Source organism: Hyaena hyaena, unplaced genomic scaffold (assembly GCF_003009895.1).
Source record: "Hyaena hyaena isolate Hyena2069 unplaced genomic scaffold, ASM300989v1 scaffold_387, whole genome shotgun sequence".
In the NCBI taxonomy this organism is placed as follows: Eukaryota; Metazoa; Chordata; class Mammalia; order Carnivora; family Hyaenidae; genus Hyaena; species Hyaena hyaena.
The window spans coordinates 53,674-68,810 of record NW_024081019.1 but is presented as its reverse complement, the minus strand read 5'-3'; the positions used below and the strand labels follow the sequence as shown (position 1 = coordinate 68,810).

Here is a 15,137-nt window from a genome sequence, read left to right as displayed (position 1 = left end):
TTTTATTTATTTCTAGGAGAGAGAGAGAGAGACAGCGTGAGCAGGGGAGGGTCAGAGAGAGAGGGAGTCACAGACTGAAACAGGCTCCAGGCTCTGAGCTGGCAGTCAGCACAGAGCCCGACGCGGGGCTCGAACCCACGAACCGCAAGATCATGACCTAAGCGAAAGTCGGACGCTTAACCGACTAAGCCACCCAGGCGCCCCTCTAGAGTCTTTATTAAGAAGGGATGCTGTATTTTGTCAAATGCTTTTTCTGCATCTATTGACAGGATCATATGGTTTTTATCTTTTCTTTTATTGATGTGACGTATCACATTGATTGTTTTGCGAATGTGAACCAGCCCTGTAACCCAGGAATGAATCCCACTTGTCCAAGATCACTTTTTAAAGCACTGTTTCCTATATGTTTTCTCAAGTTTCATGAATTTCTTTTTGAATCTCCCTATATAATATAGCGTATATATTAGGTACCTACTCTTTGCATAAGAGAAAAAAATTCTCCCTATGTGTTTATTTTCCTATGGGAAGCTTATTAGTTTTTACCATGCAGGCTAGAGACTCATCTAGAAACTGAAATAGAAAGGATTGTGTATGTGAATGTAATACTCAGCTGTTTTTTTAAGGATTTTAAAATTTCTATATCTTTAGAGATGAGGGATGAACTAAATGACTCTTTGTTAAGCGCTATTTTGTAGAGCACTGGTGAGCAGTTGCCACTGAATTCTTCATTAATAATCCCTTCCTTTTCCAGAAGGACTTGCCAACACCTATAAAGTATTCACCAGGAGAATTAAAGTCATATAAAAATAATTGGTGTTTGCTTCCTTCAAGGCATACATTTAAATACATTGCTTTATTCCTTTGGTCCTTGGCTGCCTCCTATGTTTAGTAATACTAGGTCAGCAGACTTCCTCTTTTAAGGTTCATCTGCTGGCCATTTCAATTTCCCATGAGAAAGCAAACCTACCACTCTTTTACCCTTTTATCTTAATGTTTCATCCATTTATGTCATATTATCTTGTGGGTTTGCATTTCTCAGTAATAATGGCACTGCTGGTAAATAGAAAACAATGAATGTGATTATGCACCCCTGATGATAATGATGGTGATGTTGACGATGCTGGTCATCATCATCACCATCATGGGAGCCTTTTTAAAAAAATTCCTTTTGTGATCCCAGAAGAGTAGTTATATATGACAGTAACTTAATCCGTGATGTTATCGTCTTAAAATTGTTTTAAAATTTTATGTATTCATTATATTTTATTTGAATTTCAGTGTAGTTAATGTACAGTGTTATATTAATTTATTTCATCTTAAAAGGAAGAAGCACACAGTATTTTCAGGTGAACTATTTTAATGCTGTGCTGACAGTTTTGGTATTGGCCATTGGGTCCAGCTGGAAATATTCCACCATTGGTTTGCTTACCCCATCCTCAGTTTTCACTTGAACATTTTTTAATTTGTCAAATATAAATTTGTGCTGTCCTTATGGCTTGCAGTTTCATGTGTAATTGGCTGTAATAGTAATGACTAATGTATGTTGGGGGTTAATCATGAAAATAATAGCTAACATTTATTGGGATGTTACTGTGTGCCAGGCTTTATGATAACTCTATTACAGGCATTAACTAGTTTGATCCTTTTCTCTCATAAGATAAATGTTATATTTTCTGCATTTCTGGGAAAAGGAAACTAAGGATCAGACTTATGTAACTTTGTTTAAGGTATGATACTTGCTATGCCACTCCCCTTTTCAGGACACCCCTCTCTGCGATCCCTGGGCTAACTTACCATCCTGTGTACATTTCCTTTTTCTGCAAGATATGACATTATTTAATGGAATATTACAGAAATATATCACTAGACAATAAAGTTGCTTTGGAATGAGTCCCCAGGGTCTATTCAGGTCCTTCATCATATGTGAAGAATAAAATGAAACAGGCACTCTCCAGAGCCACTGGGCTCTTTTCTCTTTTTTCTCAACCTGTTTGTAGCCAGAGTGACCCAACTGAACTCTTCATTTCATAATCACCACCTAGACTCTGTCATTATTAAAAACAACATAATTTGGTCAACACAATTATGGCTTTTAATTGGGTTGTGGAAAGAAACTTAAGTTGAAGAAATGTTGCCAGGTTCACTGGGGGAATTAACAGCCACTTGTTGCAAGAGGGAAGCTGTGAAGAACACTGGCTCTCTTATTATGCAATGTCCAGGCAGAGTAGAGTTATGCTCTTACTATTTCATTTCATTTTTAAAAAGAAATTATTATTGCAGAACTATTGGCTTCCTTTCTTTCTCAACTGTGGCTATAATGTTTTATTTGTGAGTGTGTACTTTTGAGAGAGAGTTGGTCTCTGAAGTGGGAGTTAGGAGAGGAAAGTATTTGAAATGGAAATGTCTTAAAATTATGTCTCTTTCCAGTTGTACATTCTATTTCCTTAGGGTTTAGAAGCAAAATGGAAATTAAAAACCACAGTCACCTTCTTTTTGAACAAGAAAATACTGTACTTATCAGTATAGAGAAGATCTAGTTGAAGCACAATAGATCTTGCATTTCATTGCAGAGTGCTCTAGACATTGATCAACTGGCAAGGAAAAACAAATATTAACTTTCTCTTCTTCCCCACCTTCTCACAATGCCCGGGTAATACTTTTGTATTCCTGTTTGGAGGATTTAATGGCCTTGTTAACATGTGGGAAAACATTATGATTGGAGACTTTAACAAATAGTGAGTCTTTTTTTTTTTTTTTTTTTAAGGTTCATGTTTCTGTTCTTACTGGGTGTGTGCCTTTCCAAGTGCTCCAGGTTAAGAACTAAATGTGTTAGAAAAACAGATGTAATGCAAATAAATAGGAAGAGTTCTCATTTCCTTCAGCTTGGAGTTCCCGAGCAATAACTTTATGGTGTCTTCTTTCCATATCAGAAGTTGCGCTGACCCTAGCTTCTTTCTCCCGAGTTGTGTCATAACTGATTAATGATCTATAGGGCCAGACAACAATTCACCTACATATGGTAGGGGGTCATAATGCATTAGCGTAGTGTAGGGATCACTCTTGCCAACAATTAATTGGGGAATTCACTTTGTGAAGCCCTGTTTACAGACTGACATCTGGAGAAATTCTTAACCTGGATCCATTCCAATCTGTAGGATTTATGGACTGTGCTTGCTTTTTTGTAAATAAGACTTTTTCTGCTTGGTACATTCTGTTTACATAATTATCAGTGGATGAAAATGGCTACGTTACTTTGTTTCTTAATCCCCTCTACCAAGTGGACCTAAATTCTAAATGGTGGTCCAGCTTAAAGAATAAGAATACTTGGACACCTATCATTATTCAAGTTGTGGAAACATCTTAATGCCAGGAGCACCCTGCTCTCTTAAGTCCAGACTCTCTGGCTGGAGCCCTTATACCCCAAGGGACTTAGTATTTAGCCTTTATGGGGATTTTAAAACTTGTTGAGACGCATGCGAGACCTCTTAAAATATATTAGACTCTCTTTTATTCACACACTTGGTCTCTGCTGTGAGGTGTGAAATGGAAATATTTTCAAACATAGGTACATGCATAGTCTTGAACACATTTCAAGTTCTCACTGTGTGGGGGAGGATCAAAGCTTATTAATAAATAGCAGAATTGGATTCACATACATTCCATAGGTCGTCATGTTGGACACACTTAACAGTGACCTTCATCTGCCTCTCTTTGGTAGCCATTATTATTTCTGTTGCTGGTGGATGAGCTACTGTTGATGCAGTCAGCATGGCTTCTGCAAATACTGGGAGAAAAAAATGTAGAATGGGCTGAAACAGATCATAGGAAAACAAATATTGTATGTTGAAACTGGACACCTAGGACTAAATAGAAAGGCATTTTCTTCTTCTGCTTTGCTGAATTTTGAAACAATAAAATTGGACCACGTTAAGGGTCAGGTGCTTCCACATTACAACAAAGTAAAGGGCAGAGAAGGGCAGGATGGAGGTAGATATATATATATGCTTTGTTTTTCTGGAACACATAGTTAGCACCTTTCTAAATCCAGAATGGCTTTTAAGCACAAAACAGAGTCACACATACACACACACACACACACACACACACACATACAATTTCCATCCAGCACAGCCTTACCAATTATGATGTGCCCTTGAGGAAATGTTAAGTCCAAGTATGGGGCAGACCAGACACTTTGATCTGAAGTTCATTTTGGAAGAGGAGAGGTCAGTGGGGGATTGATCAGAGGAAGTGTAGCCCTACTTTTCCTTTAGAACTTTTTACCCTTTATCTCCTCCATAGCCCTTGTATAAGTCCTTAATCTGTGTTTTATCCACAACTCTTCCTAGCTGTACACCTCTTGGTTTTCATTATGTTTTCCTAATTGCTAATGTATTTTTTATGCTCAAATATTTGATTGTCTACAGCTTCAGTGAATCACCCCAAATATCTTACATAGGAGTGTGTACACAGAATCATAGACTATGTTGGTGATTCATCCTTCTCTGTCCCCTTTCCTTTTCATCCTCTGTCTCCCTGTTTCTTCTACTTGCTCCCTTCCTTCCAGTGGCCAAACTTTGCCAAAAAGTTTCTAAATGCTCAGCTAAAATCACTATACAAACATACAGTAAGATACTGGTTTTCTAAGCTTACATTGTCATTGGATTAGAAAAAAATATATTTAAAAACAAATTAGGGGGCACCTGGGTAGCTCAGTTGGTTTAGCATCTGACTCTTGATATCAGCTCAGTTCTTGATCTCAGGGTGGTGAGTTCAAACCCCAGAACGGGCTTTGTGCTGGGCGTGAAGCCTACTTCAAAATAACAAACAAATAAAAATAAAAGCAGCTAGGAATGAACACAGTAAAGGAGAATTACCAGGAGAATGCTTATACATATCTGTATGCCTGTGCGCTCGTATGTGTTCACACACACACACACACACACACACACACACACACGTGTAGATAGATAAAGAGATGAGGAGGGGATAAAGAATAAAACATTTCCCAATGGTTCTATTTTTAGAGAAATTTTAAACTACTCATAGTCTCTTTGGGAAGCCCTTCATATTTAAAATAGTGAAATATTATTTTCAAAGCACCCATTCCCCACACTTCACATGAATTATAAACCTTTGAAATGAAATCTGAATGTTAACCTCAAAAAACACTGTATCCACCAACTAAATCTTGATTAAATGAAAAATATCACTGGTGTATATTTGAGGTTTCTGTGTTTTTAATTCTAAGTGGCAGTTCAGGCCGCATAAACAGACGATTTTTGGCAGGCAAGTCAGAGTAGCGTCTAGGGTCATTTGTGATTCTCAGTGTCACCTTGTTTGATTTCTCTTACATATATGAAGAAAAAAGAAGAAAAGATTTTTTTTCCTCCCTGAAGGAATGGAACATTCTCACCCATACACCTAATTGACTGCAAAGGTCACTGTTGCAAGAAAATAAATCAACAAAGTCTTAAAATATACCCAAAGAACAGCCTGCCAACCTGCTGGATTTTCTGTATCATTGAAAGGAAGTACTAGTTAGGACAGCCAACACACGAACAAATCCATTGAGATCTTTCTGGAAAAGGAGGCATTCTTGAGAAAGCTCTAGTGGTGTAGGAAGCAGGGGAATCAGAACTCGCTCTGGGACATTCAGGGCATTCTACAATCTCTGAGCCCCTGTTTTGATATCTATTAAATGAACGTGGTTGAACTGAAAGCTGAAGTTCTTTGATTCCACAAAAATGAGGCAGAATGTACATCTATGCCCCAAAAAATTCATACAGGGCAGAGATGATAAAGTAGACTGTGTGTTGAACACTGTAGTAGGTGTACCTGGTCTCATGTAATCCTCCTGATAGTTCTCTTTAAGACCCTCTTTTTACAGATGGAGCAACTGGTTCAGCAGCCAGATCCAGCCTGGTCCACTACTGTCAACTTCACTGTCTAGGTTAAGCCTCACTGTTGGCCTTTCTCCACTTCAGTAGCCTCTCCATTCACTGCCCACTTAGCTCTCACTTTTGAAAGAAGGAAAGATAAACACCTGGATACAATTCTGAAATATTGGAAACCTTAATGATTTATAAAGAGAAACCTCTTATAAAATTTTTCCCAGCCTACTCATGAGAAAAACATCAGACAAATGCCAGTAGAAGTCCGTTCTGCAATATATATGACCAATACTTCTCAAAACTGTCAGGGCCATCAAAAAAACAAGGGGAAATCTGAGAAACTGTCACAACCAAGAAGAGCCAAAGGAGACATGACAGCTAATGTCATTTGGTGTCCTAGCTGGGACCTTGAAACAGAAAAAAGATATTAGGTAAAAACTAAGGAAATTTGAATAGACTATGGGCTTTGGTTAACAATAATTGGTTCATTGATCATAACAAATGTACCATACTAATGTACGTTATCACAATAGGGATAACTGTGCAGAGGATATATGGGAATTCACTGTACTATCTGCTAACTTTTTCTGAACATCTAAAATGGTTCTGAAAGAAGTCTGTTAAAAAATAGTTTAGAGGAGGACACTTATGGGGATGAGCACTGAGTGTTATGTGGAAACTAATTTAACAATAAACTATTTGTAAAAAAAAAAAAAAAAGAAACTACCTTAAATATAATTTTGAACAATAACTATGGTAGAGGGTGAGGATAATTTTGTAATATGTGCTTATTGATCTTGATGAATAAGGAGTCTAAGAAATTGAGGAGATATGAAAAGAAAATGAGAAGACAAAAGTAATTATTGTCTAATGCTTAATAAACAGAACTTTTGTTTAATGTCAAAAAAAAAATAGTTTATCACTGCCCAAACCAAAAGAACACTGTAGCAATAGGGAAAATAATATGCTTTTTCTTAAAAAAAAAAAAAAAAAAGTTTATTTTTTTTTAAAGAGAGAGAGAGATCAGGGGAGAGGCAGAGAGAGAGGGACAGAGAATCTGAAGCAGGCCCTATGGTGACAGTAGCAAGCCCAGTGCAGGGCTTGAACTCATGGACTATAAGATCTCACTAACTGTGTGATCATGACCTGAGCCCAAGTCAGATGCTAAACCCACTGCGCAACCCAGGCGCCCTGGAAAAAATATGCTTTCAAACTACTACTTTTTTTTCTCCTCCTCCTCCTTTTCATTCTCTTCCTGTCCCTCCTCCTCCTTCCTCCAGTTATTATAGTAATACTATAAGGTGATCTACCAGTATTAAATGCCTCTAGGATACTGTATGAAGAGTGGCTTTCTGTGAGCCTTGGATTAGGCCAGGGGTTGGCAAACTATTTATGATCCACAGGCCAAATATGGCCTACTGCCTATTTTAGTAAATCAACTTTTATTGGAACACAACCAGTGCTCATTCATGTTTACATATCGTTTTTGGCTGTATTTGCACTGCAGTGGCAAAATTGAGTAGTTGTACCACAGATCAGATGGCCTGGGGAGCTTAAAAAATATTTGCTATCTGGCCAACTCCTGATTTAGGCTATTTGAGTTATAAGTTAGATAGTGAGGCAGGTAAGCTGGGCCACCAGGATTCACGTGGGGATAGACTTAAATATTCCAACTCAGCTAATCAAGTAGAAGGAAAGATATAAGATAGGGCATGAGTAATATAGAGTAGTCCGCTTCAGAGGTGGCCCTACGTTTAAGGTTTCTGTATACTTTCCTTTTTGATCCAGAGCTGTGTCTTTGACCCATAGAGGCATCAGCCTGTGTGAACCTGCCCTTTCAGACTCCCACCTGTAGGGACTTTTATCTTGGCCTATTTACTCTTCTTTTAGAGTTCCTAACTTTGACCTGAAAATAAATAGTCAAAAGTTAATTGTGTTTTTCAATGTGCCAGGCACTTGTACGCACTCATCACTTTCTCTCTAATGAAATAGGAATGTCATAGCCTCTATTTTATAGATAAGGAAACTGAGGCTCATTGAAGTGAAATAACTTGTTCCAGAGGATTGGTTGGCTCATAAATGCTGTACCACATTTGAATGGAGGGCTCAAAATCTAACATTAAACCCCATATACCATGCCCACCTTCAGTGCTAGAGCTGGCTCTCACTAGCTCATGAGAGCCAATTGTTGAATATTTAGGAATTCTGTGAGCTCATTGATAAATTCAGGCATTATTAAAAACTAAATTATATAAATTTATAATCAAATACATTGTATTAAGAACAAAGGTAATATACCTCAAAACTCTTCACTAATATTTTACTGCATTTTAGTATTATCTGTGCTCTTGAAGTTGGTGTCTATAGAGCCTGTACGGTGAAAGTACTATCTAACTGTGAGCTCCTGCGCTGCTCTGCCAAGTGCCCTACTTGTAATTTCACCTTGCTTACTGGAGGTTGGCCATGATGGGAGTATTGACACCATGGAAATGGGCAGGCACTACAGATTAGGGCTTTGCTTTTCTTTCGTGACAGCTAACTGGTTACACATTTGACAGCGTATCAATGCTTACCTTGTCATCCTGATTTTGATCTCTATGTAGTATTCTAGAAGAGAGTCCCATTTGTTTCTGCCTGGCCTCCTATCTTGGCCTTTGAACACTGTAACTTTTATAGTAAATGCCATAGTAGCAACCTATAGATAGGGCCCAAGGTCTTTTTTATCATTATTTTTGTTTGTTTACTTTTCTGACAGTGGGTAGAAATTCCTTAGTGTAATGTCCTTGTTGAGAAAATGTATTCCACCTGGTAAGGAAGAAGTTTAACCATTTTATCATTTGCTTTTAAATTCAGAAACAAGTTTGAGGCTAGTTTGGACTCCCTAAAACAAACAAACAAACAAACAAAAAAACAAACAAAAAAACCCTCCCAGAATTGAATTATCTTTATATATATAGGGTGATCTCCTATCTGGAATTTTAGGTAAGATTTTCTACATAAATAATTTTCTGGCTACATGCGAATTGCTATATGTGTTAATGTGCTATTAACTTACAAAAAACCCAAATTTTTACATATGGGTGTGGTTAGCACAAATGAGCTTGCACATAATTTGTTAACAGTTCAGAGGAATAGCCAGCATAGTAAAGGGCCTCAAAAATATCCTCCTAAATATTTAGTCTCCAATTTATAAACCATCTTATTTCAAATGCTTCTATGCTGATTGCTCATAATTCATAATACATACTTCATGTTTTAAAATTTTACCTGCAGAGGTTAGCTGCCACTTATCACACTGCTCTCTTATGAAAATGCACCCAAAATTCCAACTCCTGATCCCAGATTCTCTTAATGAAGCTCCTCTTATATAAGAGCACAGAAATAGAAGTAGGCTCCATAGTTGTGGCAGCAGCAGGAATTGGGGAACTTGGACACCCTCCACTGGCACAGCAATAGCGGCCACTCTGGACACTGCATTGACGGAGCTGCCAGCCACATATTTGAGGAAAACAGAGATATGTAAGTTGTGAGAAGTCCCTGTTGCCAAGATGAGTTTGCTGGCTATCTGAATTTTAGATAGTTAGGAGTTTGCTGAATTATTATTTCTCCTCTAATTCTGTATATCACATTGATTAGGGTAGACCATAACTTGTGGCTAGAAGACTGGCATCTTCCTGCAGACTTTTTTGTTACCTAAAATCTAGAGTAAGCGTTGAAAAACTTAAAGCAACTGACAGAGTACTTTTACAAAGTAGATTGAATTGAAAAATAGATTGAATCTATTACTAATGGATGAGGGCTGCTTTATTGTTCATTTCATTTTTCTAGTAATTCCTTTTATTATCATGTTTTACAAAAGTATTAGTTTAGATAGATTGGAAATTTTAAAAACTGGTCCTTTTGAGAAGCATGGCTGCCATGGAAAGAGCTAGACTACAGCTCATGTAGACTTGCTGTGTGACCTTTGACAAATGATGTAATCTCTAGGTTTACATTCAATTAATTGAGACTTTCTCGCAGGCCTGACACTTAGTCTTGCAAAGAAAGCTAGGTCAGGGATGCAAAAAATGTCAAAATTTTTATTTTATTTTCTTTCCTAGCAGGAAAGGTGGGAAATTTAGTCTCTGTTATTACTGCCCACCCCATCTCCCTTGGCTCCTATCTCCATATGGACTCAGAAAACAGGGCCACAGTACTGTCAACATTCTCATTGTCTAAGCCCACAGCAGAGGCCTGGTGCACAAGGGAATCCTTGGTGAGGTTGAGGCTCCTGATGCCTAACCCTCCTTGTGCCGACGACTCCATCCCTTGATGCCTTGCTTCCTTGGGGTGGTCCAACCTGGGTCTCTTTAACCCTCTGAATTACTAGAGAAAATCTTTCCCCAGAGGCACTTTCATATCATCAGCGAGCTCAGGCCATGGAAGACCAAGGCTAGAAAAGAAAGTATCTTCAGCCTACTTTTGATTTGGCCTCAGTACAAATTTCTGAGGTAGGGAAGCACAAAAGGAAGCTATGGAAACTTTGCAGAAAGAGGAAAAAGAGGAGGGAAAGCAGAGGAAAAATTACAAATTAATAACGGTATTTTTATAATTGCAAAATGGGGCCAGTAAACCCTTCCTGATAGGGTTGTCTGAGGATTGAATGAGCTAATGCATTGAAAATTCATAGCCACGTGGCCGGCACACACTGGGTCCATGGTACTAGGATTTCCAGATCAGGAGATCCCCGGCCCTCACTTGTTTTTGCCTGTTGGCCCTTATGTGTTGCACACACCATGTGTGTTTGGATGATTTCATCCAGCTGTGGTTTTTCTTCCCCTTATCCTTTGATGGGACAGGCTCTAAGCCAAGGATACTTCATCTAATATCTGTGGAAACCAGGCTCCATTTCCACGGATAGGCTTCAGAGGGTCTCTGTTAGTCTGGAGGTTTTATACTTTATTTCTATCATTTTACTGCTTACTCTTAAGTTTTTAACAAATATTTTCTTTTTCCTAATAAAAATCCCATCAGATGTATTCATCTGTCCTTCTTAGCATATTCAAATTCAGTGGCTCTGAGGTCAGGCCTAAGATTCTGCATTTCGAAAAGTCTTCCTGGTGATAGCCAGTGATGTGTGTCCAGTGATCTCACTTAAACTCTCAAGACTACAGTAAACTTCTGAGTTTCTGGATGTGCCTTTCATTGCCTATGAGGTTCCCCATACTTGGCATTTTGTATTTTTCCAGGGTATCTAGTCATCAGAAGCAGCCACCCTATTCTGGAATGCTTATAATTATAAATATTTCCACTCCACAGCTATTTGATCTGCCATTCTTGACCTCTACGTGCACTTCATTCCAGTTAGCCGTGGATAAAAACTTACATAATTACATAACAGTGTTATTCCCTTCCTGTTTATTCCTAGCCATGGAACCCCTATTTCTTACACATAGGTGGGCATTTTAATCTCAAAATTCCATGTTGAAGGCCAGCTTTTTAGAACTACTTCCAGTATCATTGATTTTTGCAATAAAGCAGATCCCGAGGCAAGTATTAAAATGATGGTTTATTCGTCAAACTCAGGGATGAGGAAAAAAGCAAGGGAGTCAGGGAAATATGTGATGTAATATAAAGTGAAGAGACCCAGCAGGTACCTCTGCCCTGCACACAGTACTTTCCTAGAGGTTGACAAAAGTTAAATAATCAGTCAGAATCCACCCGGGAGAGGCAGGAGGGGAATTCTCTTCCCAACTTTTCCCCTTCTCCCATTTCCCATGGGTCAAAATGCCAGACTCCATACCTTATTGTTTCTTCCAAGCTAGGAGGGCAGAAACTCGGGGCATATGGTTGGTCAGTCTGGCTGCATGGAGGCATCCCCCAAAAGGGGGGGGTGGGGTGGGATTCCCAGGGCAAGTGACTGGTCAGCCCTGCAGTGGGATTTGGAGATGTGTTATCTCTCTGTACTAAGGACAAGGCAAAAATTTTTGTGCCAAGGAGAAAAGAGGAAATTACATAAGTTGTTCATAGTCTGTAATGACTGACTTGTCCTTTTATGTCCATGGATTAAAGAACTAGGAAGTGCTTTTAAGTCTTTATTGTCTGTCTTGCCTCAATATTGAGTTAGCTGGAATAAAATAAAAGAAAAAAAAAATAAAAAGGTGGACACCAATTAATCAGTAGGGACTTACCTCTCTCCAAAAACATGGCAGACACCGCCAACTGATCATTGTACTCTTCCCATTTGTTGGCTGGGTACACTTCTTTCCCAGGCCTGAAGTTTCCTGTGTGTGAAGATAGCTATATGAGTAGAATATTCCTGGCCTCGGCCTACTTCCTCCCTCCCACTGCCCCAGAGATGCCTTCACCTGATTTTTGAGTGTGCAATGAGAAACCAATCCATTCTAGGTTCTTTTTTCTTAAGACCAGGTTCTGTTCTGCAGGGAGCACATCCCTTCTTTCTGTTTTTCCCTATCATTAGTCTTAGAGAAGTATTTCTCTCTCACCATACATACCCTATTTTTTTTTCTCAACTGGATGAGGGGCCAAGAGGAGAAGAAGGGTGCTATTTCTTGGTCTTTTTCAAGGCCCCAGCACCTTGGAGCCTGCCCTGGCCTCACAATACTCTAAACAGCATTCCTGGCAGCCACACTCAGTGGATTGCCATGTAGGATAAAGCCTCACTGACACACCTGAGACCTGCAGCCACATATCTCTGGCTAATGCTGCAACTGAGAGTCATAAAGTCAGTGGTTAGATAACATGAGCATTAGAAGTTGTCAACTTCGGTGGGAGTTTGGTCTTACTCCTTACTCTTTAGGAGCTGTGTGATGTTGGCAAGTTACATCTCATGCGGTTTCAGTTTTCTTATCTGTAAGATGAGAATAATACCTATTTCATAGTTTCTAGGAACTAAATGAGATAATATGGACTGAGCACTTTGAAAGTACTGAATAATGATAGTTATTGTTACCATGATCTACAGGCTTTGGAAAGAGATTAAAAATAAGCCTGGTTCTCCTTCTGGATGGGGCCCATGCCATTTTCAGATATAGCTGGGCAAGTTTCATTGCATTGATGGAGAATTCCAACATTTCCTCCTGGGGGACCTCTGAGGTTACCTCTAATTCTTATTTTATGAATGTGAAAATGCTTTTCTTTCAAGTTTCCTGGGCATCATTTTCTTTTTCAGAGGTGATACAGAGGGACAAATGGTAATCTTCAGACTTGGGATCTTGCCACTTCCTTTTCACTTGAACAATGTGGTTTACAAATCAGTGCTGTGATACCCTCTTTTTCCTCATAAACCCCCTCATACATAAAGCCAAACTTGAGTACAGAGGCTTTGGACTCTGTGTGAGAAGCCTCAGAAAAGGAAAAGAAAATTCACACTTCATTAACAAGATGAATAGCTTTGGGAAAAAAATATGTATAGTATACAGCATGTCAGTACATTTCTGGGAAATGATGGCAAATTAGTCAAATCAAGTTGCAGATATAGGCAAGAAGAAATTCTCAAATGAGTTTCCCCCACAAGATTTTGGTGAATAAAATCAAATGACTTATACCCAGTATTTCAGAAGTGCAGTGGTGCTGGCTCATCCTCAGATCACTGTGGAATTGACTTGGAATTGAAAGCTTCCACAAGGTAGCTTAAGGCTTTGCTGCTGAATTATGAAGTGTTTGTGTCTGTCTTGTGAGGTGCTGGGATGCAGGGTTAGAGTCAAATTCCAGAGAAATACCACCACAATCACCATCTCAGAATACCAGCAGCCTTCTTCTTTGCTCACGAAAAGTTTCATTCCCTCGTGGTCGATGTGCTTTGTTTTTTATAGTTTCTGATGCTCTGGTATTAAAGAGAATTCCTGCTGGGGCTCCTTTATATTACGGATATCACATGTGCTGTCGGTTTTGTCTTTTCTAACTTTAAAAAGAATAAATTTAAAGGCAACACCATTGCTGCTGTTGCTAAGTGATCTCGGCATAATATGTCCTTGGGGGCAATAATTCATTCCTGATATTTTCACCAAAAAGAGAGACATTTATGGTTATTCTTTTTGGTCTGCTCCTGAAGATTGTTTTCACATCATTTGTTATCTTTATGATTGGTATGTTCTTAAGCTGTGGTTGCCGTGTGGAGAGGCAGATTTTCCTACACATTGCTTAAAATACTGTATCCATTTTTTCCAAGTAGGTGGCTGTACTACCATCCCAGAATCAGACTTAGAAGAAAGATCAATAGAGCAAGACTCCACTGAACTGTTTACCAACCACAAGCACCTCATTGTAGAGACGCCCATGCCTGGTAAGAAAATGGGTGGCCTTCACCAATGATATGTCAGGGACAGTGGCACTCTGGTCACTTCTTGTTATACCAGAGAGCATTTTGCAAAGCTGCTTGTTTTCCAACTTCTTCATCCTTCCCCTCAGTACTGATGCAGCTGAATTTGATCATTTGTATATTCCTTTCAATATTCAAACCGTCTCTCTCTCTCTTGCCCTCTTTCTTTTTTCCAGAAGTTTCACCCCTCCAAGGAGTCTCGGAATAGTTCAAGTAGAGTTGTCTGGTTGAGGGGAAGATGGCTTTCTCAAGGCTGATCCTGTGTGGACCTCAGGCCAAGCACAAATGTAGGGCTGGCCCGGTGCTTCATCCATCTCACCTGCTCGGAGATGATACTATGTAGACTAGGGATTGGGATTTTTTATTATTATTATTATTGTGCGAGGAGGATTTGTAATACCCAAGGCAAGTCAGTTGAAACTTAGAAGGGAAAAATATTGCTGCTTTTTAGTCACCTGTATGCTTGCAGCCATCGGATATAGTGAGAGGACATCTTTTGGGGACAGACTTTATAAGGCAGAGACCTAGATCCAAAGTAATTTAATACCCTGTTCTTTTCACAGAATTCTTATATAGTAAATGTATCAACTTTAATAAAGCATCTCATTGTCCAACAATATCTTGGATTTGATTTATAACTAGAGGGTTATGTAGATGGTTTCTCTACGTTCTTTCTTCAAAGGAAAGAAACCAAAAGGAACTGAAAACTTTGCTACTCCACACACGGTAAGACTCAATTATGATTGTTTTATATATAAAGTAAACTACAGAATTTTTGTATTTACTCTTATGCTAAAAACGGAAGAAGGTAAGTTTTTAGTATTGTATGAAAATGTTCAGATATTTTCTAGGAAGGCAGTACATTAACATCCTTTTTTCGTTACCCCATGTGGCACCTTTTAAAAATTCAGGTTATGGGGTGC

The 15,137-nt window shown here is 38.8% G+C and overlaps 1 protein-coding gene across 2 annotated transcripts in view; it reads left to right on the top strand.

Moving 5' to 3' along the window:
* Positions 1-14,831, top strand: part of BBS9 (Bardet-Biedl syndrome 9) — a 454,413-nt gene extending 439,582 nt beyond the window's left edge. Inside the window, exons 22-23 of one of the 2 annotated variants that reach the window (XM_039251160.1) lie at positions 14,065-14,178; positions 14,391-14,831. In XM_039251160.1, coding sequence (XP_039107091.1) covers positions 14,065-14,178; positions 14,391-14,422 — 146 coding nt within the window. In that variant the 3' untranslated portion in view covers positions 14,423-14,831. The remainder of the gene's footprint in view (positions 1-14,064; positions 14,179-14,390) is intronic. The other variant, XM_039251161.1, reaches the window with a different exon arrangement.
* Positions 14,832-15,137: the final 306 nt, after the last annotated feature.